This window comes from Pyxicephalus adspersus, chromosome 4 (genome assembly GCF_032062135.1).
Source record: "Pyxicephalus adspersus chromosome 4, UCB_Pads_2.0, whole genome shotgun sequence".
In the NCBI taxonomy this organism is placed as follows: domain Eukaryota; kingdom Metazoa; phylum Chordata; class Amphibia; order Anura; family Pyxicephalidae; genus Pyxicephalus; species Pyxicephalus adspersus.
Window position 1 is genome coordinate 88,700,420 of NC_092861.1, and position 21,366 is coordinate 88,721,785.

At 35.2% G+C, this 21,366-nt stretch overlaps 1 protein-coding gene across 1 annotated transcript in view; it reads left to right on the plus strand.

Annotated features, from left to right (window-relative positions):
• Positions 1 to 2,298: 2,298 nt before the first annotated feature.
• The window catches only part of EYA4 (EYA transcriptional coactivator and phosphatase 4), a 101,506-nt gene continuing 82,438 nt past the window's right edge, over positions 2,299 to 21,366 (plus strand). Inside the window, exons 1-2 of the mRNA XM_072410224.1 lie at positions 2,299 to 2,794; positions 19,859 to 19,959. Coding sequence (XP_072266325.1) covers positions 19,927 to 19,959 — 33 coding nt within the window. The 5' untranslated portion in view covers positions 2,299 to 2,794; positions 19,859 to 19,926. The remainder of the gene's footprint in view (positions 2,795 to 19,858; positions 19,960 to 21,366) is intronic.

Consider the following 21,366-nt stretch of genomic DNA (forward strand, 5'->3'; position numbering starts at 1 on the left):
ATGCAGCGGTTTCCTTTTTCCTCCGATGCACTGGAGTCCTTTATGTGCTCACTTACCATGCAGGACTGCTGGTCCTGCAATTCTTACCAATGATGTCAAAACAACAGAAAAACCACAGAAGTGACATATAAGGTAGGTAAGATTGCTTTTTAACACTTTTACTGTGGGCAATCCCATTGTAAGGGTAGTTTTAACATATGCCCAAATTGTAGCTTTCCTGTATTGCCACCCAAACACGTCTTCATTTCAGATACTGAGGCACAAGCCTCATTGTAAACAAAAAAATGTCTTCATTATTTTCTGGATTAGCCAAATTCTATGTCACTTGGGTCTTACATTGTCCCCCTCCCAGACATTACAGCTTACATTGAAAGGGGCAGTGCTGCTGGTCCAAAATGTGTCGCTATGTCCTGACTGACTAGCTACAGGCTTGTGAATCAGTAGTGAAAAAGCTAAAAGTCACAACCCCTGCAACCTTTTCTATCACAGTGTAGCAAAAGCAGAAAAAGCCTACATGAGAGGGGCAACTCTGCTCTAAATTTAGGAGTAGGGCAGGAGTGTTGCCACTCAGGAAAATGCATTAGGTGGACCTCACCAGCAGACTCAGCAGGTATTTATAGGCCCAAGAAAAATATTTTAAGAGATTTTTTTAAAGATTTACCCTTATTATTATTGCCAAAGTGTAGAATTACTTTTAATTTCTATATTTCTGACAATGGTAACCCAAACACATAGAAGGGGTGAAACCCCCCAGTGGCTAAAGAGACCACAAAAAAAGTTTAATCCTTTCCTGCTCTATCTCAAAAAGTAGGAAACAAGATTTGTCTTTATATATACTTGAGAGGAGAAGTAAAGGCCTTCTGACTGGTAGGCTTTTTAAACATAGATACTATAAAGTCTTTTCTGCCATGTTTGCCCTTCTGCCAGCGTACTATTATCTTTTTCTGTATACCGATCTGCCCATACAAGGGTGTCACTCCATTCCCACCAGCGAAGGATTATGGCTGAAGACTCCTATTCTGGGAGATGACAGCAACAAGGGACATTGTAGATGTTGTAGTACTAAGTAGGCCACTTTGGCAGGTAGGTCTTTCATAATTTTTGTACATTATGGCATCACCCTAGTCACCAACAGCAGAATATACATCCAATTTACAGAACTTAACCCAAAAAAACCCTAAAATGTTACTGCAAGGTAGAATTTTTTTTGGCAGAAGAGACATAAAAAAGCCTTACGGACTTCTAATGTGTTTGTTTGCTTTCATTGCACATCCCTTTGCCATGATCCTCGGGGCAATTATAGTCTGCCCAATGACCGAAGAGGGTAACAATGGAACTGGAACATAGGGAGGTGAAAATAATTGGCTTCTGTGAATGCAGCAGTGATAGTATCCTAGACCCGTTATGATTGCAAACTGTCTGCTAGTAGGTGTGTGCCAAAATCATTATAATTATTATGTCACCATCTCTCCCAGACCCATTTGGGTTTAGCCCGTTTTGAGAATAACTATGTTTGAAACACATCAAGGACAAAGGAAAAAAAATGGTGTACTTTGAAGAAACTATTAAAATAAAATCCTACATTTGTCTTTACACATTAATGAAAGGTATATACCATATGTATAGAAAATTATTTGTTCTAGATATCTGTGTGGGTCCTATAAATATTTACAGAGCCCATCCCATTTGTTGGGCTTAAATAATCATTTTATACATATTTACCGGTGAATAGCACTAACAATACATCTAAAGAATTAGAAATAAATCCACAACCTGGCTAAAGAAGGATATTACTTACACATTTAACAATATGGTATCTATTCACATTGCGTGCCAAAAAAATAAATCCCAATAAAATCACATTAAATACAGGCATTTAGAGCATTGACTCAAGTTTCATACATGTATAAAAAGTCTACTTTTTGATTGATATATAAAAGAATAAAATATTCCAATTTTTTTTACTCAACACCCTAGACACGTATTGCCCCTAATTACCCCTCCAACTTCTATATATTCCTGATATCCTTCAATGGCTGGATATCACTGGGAGGAGATTCTATATACTTTGTCAAGTTTCTATCAGCACTTTTTTCTGTGCATTGCAATTTATGATAGAAGTAAGTAGTGTCATCTAGTGGTGAGCAGAAAAAGAAAGTGCTTGTCTTAGTAAAAATCTAAAAGTATTAGTGTTTGGGGGAATTGTACTTTTGTGGTGTCACACAATTGCAGATGTGGTAGGACAGAGCTGTGTAAGGAGCAGGACTAAGAGCTGTGCACTGTCACTAGCTGGTAATGTGAGAGAGGCAGAAAAGGGGGAAGGATCGTGAGAGAATTCCACAGGACTTGTAGACTTGTGTGCAGAGCTCACACTGTGTGGGAAGGCAAAAAAAACCCACTGAAGTGGAGCTGACCAGAAGGAACTACTCTACTTCTGCACATGCCAGAAAGAGCGAGTGACAACGTGTTTCTGCCCACTGTGACCATCAACATGAATACAGAGAATTCAGCAGCAGCATCAGGAGGGATAGTAAGCTGAACGGAGCGTTACACTGCTCAGCGACTAAGCGCAACACCCTGCGACTTGCTGCGCTGCTTTGTGTCTGCGTGTAGCTGCGTCTCACATTTATTGCGCTCTGGACCGAACAACGTTTGCAGGAGCTGTGGCTCCACTGACTGCCTATGTGATCTGAAGCTGTAAGAGTAAAGGACAGCTACTGTCATCAGTGGGGACCTGATCTTCAAGAAGCCACCTGTCAGGAAGAGCAAAGATTAGGGAGCATAGGAAGAGAAGGTGAGTTATTCTATCCCACCCCATGCAGCAGAAAACTTGAAATTGTTGTAGTTGCTATCAGATCACTTATGGTGGGCTTGTGATTGTTGTGTTTGGGGAAGGAGGGGGGACAGTGACAGAAGCCTGGGAAGGAGCCTCATTATGTCAAGAAGCAAAACAGAAGAGTTTTAGGGGGAGGTGTCCTGTTTGTTTGGGGTCATCACTGCCTCCTGGGCTTTTACTAATCATCATCACTGCCTCCTGGGCTCTGTATAATCACAGCATTACTTTCCCCTCTTACAAGGCTCCTGTTGTGGCTTCAGTTTTGTTATGCCACAGTTCCTTAATTTAATAAACCAGCTTCACTTCTATTACAGAAAAATGCCAGAGGATATTCCTTATGAGATTATGTAACTGATACTTAGCACTGCTATTTTGATACTTACCTCTGTGTTTTGTTTTATATTTAAAGTTAACTCAGATTGCATATTAGTACATTGCTTTCTGTATACGAAACAAAATCATTTCATAAGAAATCTGATTATTAATTAATTAAAAAATGCTGGCTTTTATAGTTTTATTTAAAATGTAGCTTTGTGCCAAAATAGATACAATTCATATAATTAATAAATAATATATATATATATATATATAAATACACATATAATATTAATGCATACACATATGCGTTTATATATAGTGACTCGCATGCATGAAAAACAATTTTTACTGCTGCAGAATTGACTGAAATCCGATATATATATATATATATATATATATATATATATATATAAAGGATGTATAATATATAGAGAATACATATAAGTCTACATGCAATAAATATATAACACATTGTAAGTATTTTTTCCCTTTCATTTACTTCTTCCCTTTTCATTCGGATACCATGAAATGGTTCAGGGCTACAATGTTTTGGTGTTAAGACAGTTCCACGTGGAGCCTCTGTGTATGTGTTTGTATTTGATCACTGTGAAGGGAACAGGATTCTCTGTTTTCAAACTAAATGGGCTCTAGGCCATGTGTTTGCCTATCTGGGTGTCTTTCTCAACACTTCTACAATTTGATACCCTAAGAAAATGCCTTTCCTTGAATTTCACACATTGGCCCTAATACTTAACACTTTTCCTTCTTCCTATCTTTATGCCTCCTCCCACCGCATAAGTACTTTTCAACAAGCGCCTTGTAAATTTACTGCTGATTTGTTTTTTGTTTTTTTAATTTAGAATTTATGTAAATGCATAAGTATTTATTATTTAAATGTATGATACAAAATATATAGTTAAAAGAAGTAAAGGGATACTTTAGTCCTAAATGCATACGAAACAGAAATATGATATCTTAGAAGTAAAATAGGAATTGCGTAATAATACTTGATAGGAAATAATACTTGAAATGATGTTGTTTCTCTCATGGAGATCTACATTTAAAAGTGTGTAATAATGTCTGTCAAATTAAATAATATTACCTACACAATCCCAGTAAAACCCTTCAATTTCACATATTACATATATAACACAAAAATATTAGCACCATTTAGACCATTTCTTATTTTAAAATTAAAAACAACAGATAGCATATATATGTTCTTGTACAATAAACATTTTTATTTTGTATTCATTTTTTAACCAAAGCCAAATAATCTAACGAGGCAATAGGTCAGTTTTGCATTAGGCATGTTTTAGCATTTTGGCTAAATGTTTTATAAATAATTTATGTTTATTATTAAAAAATATATGTAATTACGTTTTAATTAAATTTATTATATTACATAACATTTACACACACAAAACACAACTTATATATGCTACAGAGGTTCATATTTATTGTGTTTGAGTCAGTGTATCTTTATGGTCTGTTTCAGTTTATAAATATATTGTTATTATTTCTAGTACTGTGTTTTTGTTTGTTTAATTTGATATAACTTTTAGTTTAATTATGGGTATTTTCTAATGAAAGTATATACTGTCAATATAAAAACACAATACAATTATTCACAAGGCTTAGATAACTGTGCAAAGTTAGTCATTGAATTATAACCGTGCATGTGGAGGTAAATGTATATAAACACAAATTTTTGTATGTGATAAATTATGACATCATAATTTGTAAAGTGCATGCATCAGGAAAAGTCCAAGGTTCATGCTGAAGATCAGAATGGCCTGTCCATCACACGGAGATTGTCTCATTCTGCATGATGCCCAAATAGCTGTGATGCATTCAGCATAGCTCAGTGTTGCAGCTGCTGATCGTATTTCATAGAACTGGTAAAGCACTTAAAAACTAAAATTAGGTACTGTCTGGTTGTAAATATTTCACATTGCAACATGAAGAACTAAACAGGGAGGTTTTCCCAATGAAGCAAAATATGCGAGCTCCTAAAATTGTATTTTGAGAGACTACTTTATGGTGGGATTTAAATGCAGCACTGAATACAAGTTTTTTCTGTCATTTATAAAAGAAGTCATTTTTTTAAACAGGCTAATAAGCAAATGTGTCCTTATTTGAGGCATTTGATATACACAAATAAAATCAAGAACCCTATTTGCCTAATAAATCGCCCCCTTTATATGAATTTAGGATTATATTGTTACCAAAAGGTGATTTAAAACATTTTTTTTCAAATTTCCCTTAATCTGATTAAGAGTTTAATACAAAAATGGGTATGCAAGTATAGTAAAATGAACACCTCTTTTATTGTACCTTTGAAAAAAGAAATGAGAAAACATCTAATCATATGTATGCTATAGAGATATGTGCTCCCTATCTGACTCAGACATGGGATTATTCATTACAAAACTGCGATATAATACTTTTGTTAAAAGCTATTCAAGATTTTCAACAAAACCAAATCCCGTTTGTACAGCTTTAGGGAAAATACCTGACAATGGGCCGAGTGCTCAAAGCCAAATTGATTATTCCCACACAATAAAGGAAGTTTTAGGAAGCAGTCCATGGAAGGGGGTATACTTTAAATATTATCCTTTTTAAATCTGATAATGCATAAAATAAACTAAAGCAAGATTAACAATTCTGGAACTTTGGTAAAGACAATAATATCCAAATCTACCAGTTTTCAGGAGCTCGATGCAGTTTGGAAACCACATTTTGTCACAAGGGATGTGATATAAATGAGTCTGACTGTAACCTTTCATGTCATTGAAATGTGCTAATTGATCGCAGAGGCCCTGACAGAATAGCATAGTTTGATATTTGAAACCTTTCAGCGTTGGCATGGCCCTGTTGCCCTAGAGATTTCAGAGCATGCTTTTCGCCGATGAAGTAAAATATTTTACTACTGTTGAAGTGCAAAGGAAAAAGGCTTATGAAAAATAAACATTATTAATGTAGGTGAACATACTCTGATATTATTTGTGGACAGCTGTGTATTTTGATTGGCATATACTTTTCAGCATATATATTTTTTAATGATAATTTGCATTTTGCAAGCATAGGGGCCCATTCAGAAAGGATTTATTTTTATTTCATGAATATTTGAAGGCTTCAAAAATGGTATATAATGCTGCTCATGTTGCAAGGGTATGAAAGCTTGTTTTTCTGTTTGACAAATGTTTTTATATAATTGATTATTCTTTAATGAAATGACCATTATTTGTGAAATCCGATAATACGGGGGTGGGGGGTTTGCTAAAGAGGTGTCTATATATTAGATTAGCAAACATTTGTTTTATATAAAGGTTCAGTTTGCTTTTCTTTTTTTTTTAGCAATCATGTGATCACTTGCTTCCTATAGCTCCTCGGCCTAGAGCAGTGAGACTCTTTGTGAGCGCAAACTTGCAGTGACGTCACATACCGCTGCAGAGTTCAGTTTCTTTCTTTTACAATATGCATCTGTAAATGGCTCTGCAATCTGACAATGCATAGTGAAAGTTGGTTACTCTTAGAAAGAAAGTGGCAATGGTGTATTTTATATATAAAAAGAAAAGGAGTAATCATTAGGCTATTAGAGTTATTTAGTATGAGTGATTCAATATAAACAAGAATATATTTTGGATTTACCTGCACTTTATTTGTAGTTATTTTTACATTCATCTAAAATGAATGGTGTTTCAGAGAAGCCTAGGTTTTTATTGACTCATTAATTTTTATTCTTTCACATATCACTGGTATATTTTACCATTCATGCCAATTCATAGAAAAATAAAGTGAGTTTTAGACCCAGATTAGGGGATCCAATTAATTTTAGACTGTGTGAACATTTGTAAAAAAAAAAAACAATTTACTGGATCCTATATCTAAACAAAATGCATATATTTAATTTAGTTATTTTTATCGAGTACCAAAACTGATAATCACTATATTTCACAAACCATGGATGTTACTAAAACTAAGGTTTTTCTTGGTATTTATATTGTATTTCTGTGTAGGAATTTACCAGATTACAAAATTCTTTAAATGTTTTAAGTATTTTAGGTCTTTTTAATTTAATAGGTTACATTATAACACATTGAAGATGTCATTAAAATAATAACAGAACATGTCTCACTGTTAAATAGCTTTAACACAAGAATAGGGATCTTTATTTTAGCCATGTCATTTCAATCATCATTTGACTTGGTTTAAAATAACGTTAACTTCAAAAATAAGGATCCACATCCTGACTTTGTGATCTGAGCCTTATACATTTAATGATAGATACATTTCAGTCTGCTCTTTTGTAAGGCAAAAAAAATTACCACATTGTTATCTGTATCTGAAGCAAAAGCATCATCTTACATATTATTTGGAAAATCTTTCATCTAAAAGCCAGTATAACATGCAACAGAAGTATGCAGAATAACATGTTTCAGAATGTGTGTACTGCTGTTAGCTCAGCAGGTGTCTTTGCATAGCTATATCATGCATATGTGATCGTTCCTCATCCATTCTTCTTGGGATGCTTTATTGCAGAACTAGATAATTCAAATAGCTATCATGTGACATGTTTCTTTAACTTGCTTTCTGTGTTGGTAAATGTGGGTAAAGGTCATGTTGGACAATCACTGGTCCCTATAAAAAGGTTTTGTTGCTCAGTTTATATTTATAAACTAGGTACCAAACCTGGTTTACTTTGTTTTCCATGAATATTATCATGGGGCAGGGTCCTCTCCTCCTATATCACTCTCTGTATTGGTCTGTCATTTGCAACCCCTGTTTAATGTACAGTGCTGCGTAATATGTTGGCGCTATATAAATCCTGTTTCTTAATAATAATAATAATAATAATAATAATAATATGCAGGCCCCTGATTGATGACTGTACACTTTTCTGAAACAAAGTTTTGTTTGACATGTATGTACCTCTCTGCAAAAAAAAAAAAAACATATTTAGCACATCTCTGCAATACATGTTCATTTTTCATGTAATATTCTGGTAAAACAGTGCAATATTGTGAATCCATAAAACCCAATCAGTTCCTAATGTCCTGTAGTGAGGTGTAAAATCACGCATCTACTGCACTGAAAACCTAAAAAACTGAAATCCCAGTCAGAACTGTCAGCCTAACCCTCCTAACAAATTCTCATCTTGCACCTAACCTTCCGGCTTCACTGTAAAGATTCAGGAAAGAGGAGGTGCCCTGCAGTCCAACAAAGAGGGAGACAACAAAGCTTTGAATTTCTGTGCAGAAGCAAAAGCTTCTCAGGAAATTAGAAGATTGATGTGGGATTAGAAGGTATGTTTCTGTACCTGCAGTGAGAAAAAAAAAACATGTAGCAATGTGCACATATTTCAGAGAGGAACTCTAAATTAATGTTTTAATTTTACCCAGGCATACAAATGAAACCTATCATGGGACGAACGCATGGGCTGCCATTGCTGATGTTCTTCTGAAAATTTCCAGTTGCCTAGACTCTGCCAGGCTGCTTTATTAGTTACATACAAAGAACTAGTTATTCTCATCCTAGTTTGAAATACCTATTCTGGTCCAGTTGACCTTTTTTGAGTCTGAGGGATAATTGGTTAAATACTCCAGTAAACCAGACCCTACCCATACACGTATTGGTGTTCAGAAACTTTTAAATCAATTGAACATTATAATTAGAAGCATCCAAAGGAATTTGCTGTTCTGCAAGATGGTACCGAGAAAAGAGTGACCCCCTTTTTTGTTATCTAAGGAAATATTTCACTAAGATTCCTATATAAATGGTGCCAAAAAATACTATGGAGCAATGTTTTCCACAGCAGAAGATCAGCAGTGTTTGCCACAGTTGATCCTCGCCCTTCCTGAATGTTAAATGCTACAGGGCTTAGGATTTCCACGTAGAGATTCCTTGTCTAGAATATGCCTAACCTAGACTACAGAGACAAAAAAGAACACGGCGCAGCTGTTTGTGAGGCTTGGGGATTTGAAGAGAACAATGGCCTATCTGCATGCTGTCAGTGTAAATCAGGGGTGTCAAACTCAAATACACTGTGGGCCAAAATTAAAAACTTAGACAAAGTTGCGGGCCAAACTTGAAACTGAAATTTAGCACCGCTACTACAATTCCCTGCATCAAGAAAACAGTCCAATGTGGGGCATAAAGTTATGAGTGGCTGGAACTCCCTCTTCACTGAGATAGTCCCGCTACTACAATTCCCTGCGTCTATTAAACAGTCCAATGTGGGGCCACGCATAGGCAGAGAGGCCGCTTGTCTATAGACACGAGTGATGCAGCTACTACAATTCCCGGCATTACTTGCGTCAATAAACAAGTCCAATGCAAGGCCAGGCATAGGCAGAGAGGCTGCTGGTCTAAAGATGCGAGTGATGCCGGGAATTGTAGTAGCAAAGCTATTTCAATGCAGTGGCAGGCCAGCTGCAATTCATATTTAGGGTTCCTTTGCGGGCCAAAAAAAGGATGTTGTGTGCTAGATTTGGCATGCGGGCCAGAGCTTGACACCCCTGGTGTAGATGGAACATTTGGCAATTTTGTGACTAAAATTGTCAGCTATTTGCCTGTTTCTGTACCTATTGGTTACTCAAGGAAACACGTCTGAAAGAAGAAAGATACTTACATTGCAGGTGTTGAACTTTTGCTGTGGGCACTTTAAACATATTTGGGTGTGATAAAGATGGCTACTGTGATTCTTCTCTAACCCCCACATACTTATGTGTACAGTATCAATGTAAGGGCTGGGAGAAGGAACAACAGTGGCCAGCAGGCGCCTAGAGCTCCGCAAGAGAATGACATTCCACCACTCTGCCCTGCAGAAAGGTGAGTAGACTTTCTTCTGCAGGGTACTTTAGAATCATATGATTAGGAATGGTAAATAAAGTTATCATAATTATCTTCTCACATGTCTTTTCAGGTGAGAAAATATATGCCAATGTATGTACTTATTTTCCATGGTAAATCAGTGTAGCTGATAGAGTAGGATTAACAGTTTATTTTGCAAACTCAGTTTTACAAGGTACTACATATGCACATAACATTTTCTGATGCTAGATAAGGTATAATAAGCCAGAATCATTTTAATGCATAATACAACCTATATTACTAACCTTGTAGCATTTGATCGGGCTTTATTTACCACCACATTGTTGACCTGTGGGATGGGCAGATTTGCCAGTACTAGACATTTGCCTGCCATACTGTAGCCAGCAAAACCTTTTTTTTATTTTACATAATTTTATTGACAATGAAGGGATCCAAGACTGCAGGCAGGGTAGTTATCATTGGAATAATTCACTGAACTGTAATGTGGGGTAAAGGATGCATTGTTGGGTTTAGATGAGATCAATTCTAGCTCCTTCCCTTTCAAAGACATCTACAAACAACCCTTTTAATATATAGACTTGGGATTTGGTTGTTTTATATATTTGCAATTATATCATTACACAAGTTTCATTTTGAATTGTGAGGAAAGAGCAAAGTAGTTGATCATTTACTGAATGTATTTATCTTAGGGGACTTTTTAGACTTTTTCTGTTTAGGATAGCATTAGTGTTCTGGTTCTGAGATTGAACATATCAATTCCAAAATGATATATTAGTTTGCTAAGTCCTAGCATATTTATTATACTAAATCATATATATGATAGGTATACACTGCCTTTTCCATGTGGTTGATGGTTGAAATTAAACTTTTTTAAATGTCACTAATTTTTTCAGAATTAATAAAAGCCATAGCTATTTGATTTCCCTGATATTTCATTGATATTCCTTTTATCATTATTATCGATATTAAACACAAGGTGCTGTTGCTATTGTATGAATGAAGGTAGTAACAATGACAGCATGGGAACAGAACTGTGGGAATTTCTCAAGACATCACATACCTCTTCTATTGTGATGATTCTCTGCTACGAAACAATTAATTGTAATCTGTTCATAGTATTACAAAGGAATTTCTCCTTTAAATATGACCATTGGCATTATATTTAAAGGGAATCTATCAGATATATTGTACCTGATTTATTAAAGCTCTCCAAGCCTGAAGAAGATACGCTTTCATCAGTGAAGCTGGATGATCCAGCAAACCTGGAATGGATCTGGTCCAAGATTGATTGCATTTGCCAAGTAATAGCATGATTTTTAAGAAATCCAATTCAGGTTTATTAGTCTATCTTCTCCAGTCTTGGAGGGCTTTAATAAATCAGGCAAAGAATGGAAGAGGGAGAAGCAACACAAATGCCAATCAGTTTGTGTGTTTACAAGGAGCATAATAATGATAAATAATATATAAAAATAATATATATAATTAAGGTGGAGAAAGTGAATGACAGAGAGATGAGCTCATGCCTAGCCCTGGCACAGCAACTTCACTTCAGCTCCATGTTAAACTGCTCTCTCTCTGTAAAGTAATTTGCACTCTCTGTTCCCTTCTTACCTTGACATTTTCCATTTATTTCCTATAAAAAGCATACATAAGATTTGTTTTTTACATTTATCAAATTCGTAATATATAGTTACTATTCACAAGCATTACCCCTTCTGAAACAAGCACTCTTTGACACAGTGAACTAAAAGAATGAGTTAAGTTTTTATCTGCCAAAAAATAATGTTTTCAAAATATATCTAAATAATAAAAGTTTTAAAAAAAGTGTTAAAATGGTCATTATTTTCCCAGTGTTATAAAGAGAGAGATCAAAATTCTTTAGCAAAGCCTTAGACTTGTGGCGCACACAGGGACAAATAAAAATGTTATTGAGGAGTCTCACCAGAAATAAAAAATTCAGAAGCTTTTGGAAGTCTTTCCTGTGTTACCATTAATATGAGAGAAGACATTAATTTGCCTGAAACATATGCATCACATTACATATAATATATATATGTTATAAATCAGTGTGTCTCTGCCTTTTAACGCGTGAGGAGCACTTTAAATAACTTTAAAGTCTTCAGATAACCCCTACTATAGTTACTATATCCACAACTCACAGTACATTATTGTGGTGGTCATTAGAATAGAATGGTATTATTATTTTTATTATGATTATTAATATTAATAAACAGGATTTATATAGCGCCAACATAATATGCAGCGCAGTATAATAAAGGGGTTGCAAATACAGACAGATACAGACAGTGACACAGGAGGAGGAGAGGACCCTGCCCAGAAGAGCTTACAATCTAGGAGGTGGGGGAAGTATCACACAATTGGAGGGGGTCTCTTACATTGCTGGCCAGTGAGAAGAATGCCACTCTTACAGATAGCCAAAAAAATCATTGGTATCAGTTAAACAGACCAGAGAGTCACAAGCTGGTCATTGCTCAAGGAACCCCTAGTAAACCTCTACAGGAACCCTGGTTGAGAAACACTTTATATACCATATACTGATTTATAGGCTGATGATTTTTATACCTTTTTTAAATCCGGTTAACTATTCTTTACGACAGCGTCTGTGTCATTTCCTGACTAATGAACATCTAGCATCGACCTTTCCTTATCAGCCTCAATGTTCCTGTCCCACCACAATCATTGGTTACTTTTTAGTGGCTTAGCATCACGTGGGCATATAAAAATTCCTAAAAAGGTGGCGTTCCTGATTTCAGGATTATGTATACAGCACCCTGTCATCTTCTCCCACCAGTCCTGACTGCCTGCATTTAATAAAATGGCACAGATATCTAGTGACTATATAACTGGGTCTAACATTAGGAATGTAGTGAATTCAAAAAGGTTTAATTAACATGTTGATGGGGTATGGGGAGTTGTAGGAGAAACCAGAGAAAAATATAGGCAAAGGAAACTTCACCTTTAAATATTTACTTCCGTGCTCCCACGGCATTGAATGCAACTCACTTAAAGAAAACTTGAAATCTGTCAAAAACCCCAGCACTTCCAAGAGTTTTGATTTCCTAGCCTCACTGTTCTTTCTTGTTTCTCCTGCCCCCACATCAGTACAGGACTCAGTAAATGTACATTTTTTAGTGGCAGACTGAATTCCCTGCCAGGTTTAATATATAGCTGTCTTACCTAATTTTTTTCTACTGCACATGAGGCAAATTAATTTCACTCAAAAGGGACAAAAAAAAACTTTTTCTCACCAAAAAGGCATAACATATTCTTTTAAATCAAAGGCAAAGAAAACAAATCTAGGAATATGCAGAAGCCATGAACTTTCTAGGAGAAATAAAAGTTATGCTTTCTTTGACAGCTGGGGAAAACATTTAAAGGTTAGACACAATTTACATTTTTTGTTTGCTCTCAGTAAGTGTCCAGCTTTGGTTTATAGTGTACATAAATAATGAAATATAATGATCTAATGAATACCTTGGTCATATGGGCATCTGTAACCACTGTTATATTTATGTAGCCATCTCATTGCAGACTGCCAACGGTTATGTGTGATGGTCATAAAACTTAAGATTTTTGGAGAAAACTCTTCATGTACAGTAATCCTAATAGCTGTTTGCCTTTATATGAAATCACCTAAACTTTGCTTGCACCTTTATTTAAGCTACTTTAAGTTCAGTACATAAGTGTCCAGCTCCCTTTGCGATTTTTTAAATTTGTATATTCTATACATGGTCACTAAACTAAAGATGTCAGCTGTTTCTCTTCTAAATCTGCTTTCTGATGAGTCTTTACTAATGCATTAGGTGAGCATTATACTACTTTACACTGTATTAAATATAGACCCAAGAGCCAGTATGATGCCAGATATGCTTTAGGTGGATAAAAAGGTTTCCCCAAGGCAGTAGATTTGGGTATATAGAGTACCAAATTCAAGTTTTGCTATTATCTACTTATGAATATCCAAGGAGGCTAATTGAACTATATACTTTTCTTGTATTGCATTAACTTTGACTCTAGGATTATAGGAGAAAGAGCAGTCGAATAGTTTACCTTCACATCTTTAAGATGTGTGCTTGAATGGTAGATTTGTTACTGAGCTTTTAAGATGTCAGTCGTAGACTTATACAAAATTTGATAGCTATCCAGTCAAATACTAATTTTTCATTGAAGAGGATGCTCAGTGCAGGTCACAAAGGACACAAAAATGTTTTTTTTGCAGTTTACTATAAGAACATATTTTAACCTAGACATTGACTTACTAACGTTGCAAAGACTTATTATTTTGCTTAGATTAAAAATAGTGTGGAGGTAACGTTGAGTAACTTGTCTTGTGCTAGGGCTTAATGAAAAAACAGGGAGTGAAGTGAGAACACTTTTATGTTACTAAGCTAAATGAACACATAAACTAAATAAGTGAACAGTACATATTTCCTCAGTAATTCATTCCCAGTGTATATGTTTTTATGATTAATTGATTGATTTGTACTTTCTGTACAGCTAAAGTTTTATTTTAAGATTGTGTGTAAACATTAATAGTTGTGCTGATCAAATCAAGACGTTGTTAGATAAGTAACTACCCCATTATCATCATCATCATTTTTACTATATAGACCTAAGTGGAAGTTAGTTAGTGGAACGACTGACCTAAATTCTCCTTGGTGGGTGGAGAGCTTTGCCATAATTGGTAGGTATGCACAGCATACTTGGCGGTTATGGCACAGACTTACTCATATCTTTTTTTAGGCACACTGCATCAATGACAGCCTAATTTTGCCACTGTGGACTTCTGGGTCTACGAGAATCCTTTTTGGCTATTACACCATCACTGATGATGCAACCCCTGCGCTTTTGCAAGAGTTACCTTATCTCAAAGTGCTGCAGCTCTAAGCACTGCTTCCCCTTGGAACATCTTCCTGGGAGCTTGTGGCACAGACAACTTCTTTGTTCCTGTATAAGCTGGGAATGTCCAAAGTGGAATCCACCCCTTGAATTGTACAAAGGATGTAAAGAACTGTGAATTGACAACTTATTGACAACTAAGCTGATAGGCACCCAGTGTTCATTTATGACATAACCTTACTAAATTTTCCTGCACACTGTTGGATGTTGTGAAAACTTAATATAATAGTAAGTGGTTTATATATTCCTCTAAATCTTGGTGTTGGCAACCTAGTCCTTATGTTCTAGGGTTTGTGTACAAAGTTAAACCTGTCTGCTGTTGGCCTTAGCTTGTGATCTTTCAGAATACTACAATGTTTTAAGTGAGCGTTAAAAATGTATTCATGTGGCTTTGTGAAGTTACTTAGCAGAGCACTGTCATCAGACATTGGGACTTGTTTAATCTATTTTATTACTGTGTAATAATAATCTATCAATATACATCCAGGTTGTCCCTTGTATTTTAGGGCTTGTAGAGGACTATATACTGTATACTTTAACAATATTAAATATAACACACTCGCATTACACTGGAATCATTTGGCCACAGATTAAATTAAAGAGTTTACATACAACACATGAAGCTGTGTCATGAAAAACAGTGTTGATATAGAAAATGGGTTCAGTCTGTCTAATGGTAACCAAACACCTAAAATGATGGTTACTGGATGTGGCTTTTTAGTGTATGACAATCTCTTGCTTGTGGGTTGGCTCTAAGTTTGTAGGCCATTGTAGCACAGTGCTGGTAAACTGGCATATTAGAATAAAAAGGCCAATTACTGATTAGAAGCCGTGATAGCTATTATTCCCTTGGCGGTGCCCTCTTCACTCTCTATATGGGTTTATATGTTAGCTTGGCAGATATGAGTTGACAAGACCACAGGGAGCTCTGTAGTGTTGTTTATGCACATTTATGGCCAGCTTGGGTTAGTTTTCTTATTGTATGGAAGGGGTAAGTAAGAGGTATCTATGGTCTAGTGACCATAGCTTTAAAAAAATATGTTCACAAAAATTATGATGCATAAACTGTGCCTTTCATCAAATTCTATGATTATTGCTATGAACGGCACATATACAGAAAACACACATAACATTCTGGTTCACTGGGGCTTTATTCCCTAAGGGGTAAAAAGAATGGTCTGTAGGTGTTTTATAAATGTATTACAGATGGATAAAATAAAGTGGATTGATAGATAGATGGATAGATAGATATGCCAAGGTGCTAAGCAGTTTTAAAATTACATGGTACTATTAAGAAACCCAACCTGAACTTTTACTGGAGGCTGTGGTAAATTACTGGCAAAAAGAAAATGTGTGGCCAGTTTATTTCAGCTACAAATGAGAAATATTTCTCCACTTAGAAGTTCACTACAGTGTACATTATTATTACACTGTGAATTATTGTAAACCTGTAATAGTAATGGCTGTTGTTTTAATGGATTGCACTTATAAAATCAGCTTTGGAGGCCCACTTAAGAAATTAGGTTTCCTAAAAAGAGCAGAATGTTTTTATTATACAAATTACTTCCATGGGAAGGAACAATTTTAAGATTTATAAGTAGAAGGTAACTATAGTTAAAATTAAACTATGTTGAAACACATTAAACAAGGTATAAAAAGAGCACTTCAACAGGTCTGTTTAAACATACTTAGATACTTTGCAAAATATATAAACCGTGCAAGGCTATTTTCTTACATGCAGCCGAATGGAAATTCAGCAAATCAAATTTGTATGTACTGACTGTAAAGTTTGAAATGAACTCCCTACAATTTTAGGAATGTTACTTATATAATAAATAAAGTTCACAAAAGTATAGTGTGTACTGTAAATTGTTCTACTACACTGCTTTGGGACTGGGGGCAGAAATGAAAGTTTTGCCCTTTGTGTACGCTATGTGCGTTCCATTGCTTTAGGAACCTTGGTGGTGAACTTTGGAAACAGAATAGTTTCAGCAAGTCATCTTATAAATAATGCATTCTGTAGTGATCCAGTCCATAATAGAGAACAGGAGGGAGATATCAGACTGTCCTCACATGACTCTATGAGTGTCAGAACCTGCTGCAAACATCACCCAATGTAGTTTGGGCAACATGTGCAGCTCCTTGGATCTTTCACTTTGCTTCAAAGGAGAGTGAAGGATCTACTCCTTTTTTAGTAGGGACCTCTTTGTAGAGCATTATGAGTTGCAGTATATATGTAATGGCTATATACACATGTACATGTGATGTAAAGGTGCTTTTACATGTATAGCTTAACTAAAAAGACTAGACATTCCATATAAGGCCTAATTTTGGCAACTCCCAACTTCTGTGGAGAGGTATAATATGTTACTACTGTCTGAGCTTTCTCCTATGAGTCCAGGGTGGAAACAAATATTTGATGCCATGAACTCATAATGAGTTTATGTTGAATGAATGGACAGAGTCTGTGGGCCTGATTTATTAAAGCTCTTTCATCAGTGAAGCTGGGTGATCCAGTAAACCTGGAATGGATCTGGTCCAGGAAAAACATTTACCAACAAATAGCAAATGCCTTTTGGGAAATCCATTCCAGGTTTGCTGGATCACCCAGCTTCACTTATATAATTGTATCCTCTCCAGCCTTGGAGAGCTTTAATAAATCTTTAATAAAGCTTTATTAAATCTGCTCCTATGAATCTAGAAGTGAAAGTTAATTGGAGACTGGATGGGCCTGTTTTGGACAGCACCCCCAATTGATAATTCCAAATTTATATGAAAAAAAGGTTTAATTGCAGCCAGGCCAGGACTGTTTTTTACTCTTTTTATAATTAGAGACATTGACAGGTAAACACTTTGATTCTGGACCTGCGAGACATACTGTTCAGGGCCATCCACCACCCAAGTCATCACATATCTCTTCTTGATTGATTTTATAGGAATTTAGGGGTGTATTTATGAAGCAGTTCACTAGAGGTGAATCTTCTAGGTGTGTGTGTTTGACCGCCAGTGAATGTTTAGTAAAAGTCATATTCATTACATTTTTAATATGCAGTTTCAGGGTCCATTCTGAGTTGTATGACCTAAGCATCCAAATATTAACAGCGATTTTGATTGAACCTATAGTTTGGCCTTAAATAGTTTAAAACAAGTACTTTACATTTATTTGTATTTATTGCACTTTTTACAGATTTAAAAGAAAAATACTTGTATATAATAAATTATTAATTATTAAATAATTTGTATATATGAATATGGTACTCCTACTATACGTACTGGTTATGAAATATTACAGGTTACAAAATATTTACAAAAACTTTTAGTTATTGATTTTCTAAATGCAATTTCATTTTATGTAACTTTTAAACCTTTTTCAGAAGCCATTAGATTTTTAGAATTGTAACAAAAAAACACAAAAATGTGGTAAAATCAGTACTTACACTGAATGAAATGATTTCTAGTCTTTAAAAAAACAGTTGTAATTGCTTACTCCCAGAAATCATTTAGTCTGCAAACCTTTGAACCTGGTGCCCTGTCACAATAAGCAACGTTGTACTATTTGAATAGGCAATTTTGTATGCATTTTTTTATGTTTTTATGGAGGACTTCAACTTAAAAGTAATACTAAGAAGTTATTTGCAAACTGGGCAAGTATTCATAAAATCTGTGTTTTGTGATTTTATTTTTGATTGCTTAAATATGCATTCAGATTTTTTCCAAAATTTATTCTGCCTAATTATGCTGCAATTTTCTAGAGTGTCGGAAAATATATGTTATATAAGCAAGCTAGGAACTATTCTATGTTATGTTTGTGTTCACAGCGCTTGTTTATGTACAGTAGCTGACCCATGCCAGTGGTCACAGACAATGCTATCTCGTTCATTTTATACATTGATCTAAATATACTCCAAGGTGCAATCATTTAGCATGACGTATTCGTATTTATTCCACATTTGTTTCCTGGAAATGCTAATGTTTGTTAATTTATGTCAGTATTTCTCAACCTTTTTAACACTGGTGAACCCCTTGAAATAACTTTCTGGTCTTCAAGGAATCTCTGCTATGAGTACTATATTACCAGCTCACAGTACATAGGCTTGGTGGTCGGTGGATGAATGCTTCTTTTATTGTTGGTCATTGGGAAGGCTGCCACCCTCACAGATAGCCCAAAATATCATTGGTGTCTGTTAAATGGAGATTTACAAACTGCTCATTGCTAAAGGAAACACTGATCCACAGTTGACATTCTAAAATCTGTCAACCTCCGGACCAGAGGAGTGCTGGATTTTCGAAAATTCAGTTTTTTTTTAAAGTTATATTTACCTCCACACACAGGCCAGCCTTCTTCTTGCAGCACCCATGGACATCTGGCACAGTTCCAGGAAGCAGGCAGCAGGGACGTCTCAATGTGTATTTAGTGTAGCAAGCAAGACCTAACAGCTGTTTCTGCAGAACAGCGCCATCAAAACATTAGTGGCCAAACATGTACTACAGCCGTTGTATTGAAAATGCGATCCGAAACTCATGCCGGAAAACTGAAGGAACCCAATTGTCAACTGTATGTAGTCATGCTGCATCTGCAGTAGCATCCAAAGTTTACTGCTGGGTGTACAGAAAGGTGACTGTGCCCAAATCCCTCGCTGACTTCTAAAGCCTTAGACTTCCAGCAGGATAAAAACATAGCTTGACTTTGCATTTATATTTTGTAATTTGTCAACGACAGCAGAATACGACCAAACATTGTTGTCACTACTGATCTTACCTAGAATACATATATCATGAAAAAAAAATGGTACGTTAAAAACAGTAATGTAATTTGTATATATTATTTAGAAATAATGAATAATTACAGTTATTTATGAATGCATTCAGAAAATTAAAATATTTGTATTTAGAACAAAAAAGTGATGATTGAGCACAAATGTTCTTTTCCATTTTTATTTGATCTAGGCAACACACCACAATTTACAAAAATTCTGCAGAAAAAAGCAAATATTGGGACCTTTCTGGGAAAATTCATGGACGACTCTCAGGACCTGAATGAGCAATCAGTAAGTTTTGTATTTTTGCTTTGTTTTTAGGTTCAAATTATTTTGTGGTGATGTTTTTGTAGTATACACAGTTTATTATTGATGTTACCTATTCTGGCGGTAGTGCCTGTGGGTTTTTTTATTCTGGATTTAACATTTTTGGTGATTTTTTGATACATATTTCTTATATTGGCTATTTTGAATCCCCTTTCTTTAATTTTTTTGAATATATATATAAATATTTACATACATACAATCCACTCTACTGGGATACACTTAAAACCCAATATCCTATATCAACTAACTATAGCAGAATGACTGTTGACGGACAGTTCTGACAATCTGACAGTAAATAGCATACTGAAACCTAAACTCTTCCTAAAAGGGTTTAATGATTCTGTACTTAGTATCAACTACCTATATTTTATAATATTATTGATACACAGCTTTTATCATTTGAGAAAACAAAAAAATATGTTTTCAGAAGAAAAAGGGCAAATCATATAATCAATGTCCCAAGAATATTATCTAAAATATTCTAAAAACAGAAATTAATTAGATGATTTTGTACTAGTTCAAGGAGGAATTGTTGTTTTTCTGAAATTGAGGTCTCTTGTTGAGCCATCTAAAGGAATTGATGTATGCATTATAGTTGTTGTGATTGGTTTGTTAGGAATGGTAGTTTTTATTCAATATTATCTGCCCGTTTTTTGTTATCAGGTGTTGCAGCACATTATGCCAGACACAGCATGATTATAGTAAACAGAAAATGATTCCCATCCATGACTTTTTACAAGTCCACACTACCACTTTGCATTGTGACTTGTTGCATGCCACAATACATTTTTAGTAGCTATTTCCTAGCTGTTAGAGATGAGCAAAATTTACTTCAAAGTTTGAGATCTAATCTATTTTATGTAGTTTTGAAACTATTTATTCTGCCACCAATCTATTTTATTTAATCCACTGAAATCCAGCAATTGTAAGAACAGGTTTCCTGTTCTCTGTAAAATTTGCCAGATCTGATCACTAGACATACCTATAAAATATTTTATATATTACACAAATATTTTTGTGTTGATAAAACTCAAAAAGGTTAAAAATAAATCTTTATTCAAATGAAAAATAAATGCCCTTTACATTTTCTTGAAAATTTTGTTAACAAAAAAAAACGTTTGTGTCTTCTTTCTTCCCGCCCCATATTTGGTATTCACTTTTGTAATAAAACCTATGGTTATACAGTCATATTTGTAAAACTTCTCCTTCCTAAGTGGATTCTGGTATTGAATCATTGTGGTTTCTGTGAAGATTTTGGAAGATTGTCACATCCTGCTATTTTCTCTGTTTTTTAATTGGATCAGTGGTTGCCAACTGGTGGTCCGCGGCTCTGGCCAGTGCGCCCCGGAGCAGGTTCAGGAGAAGGATCCC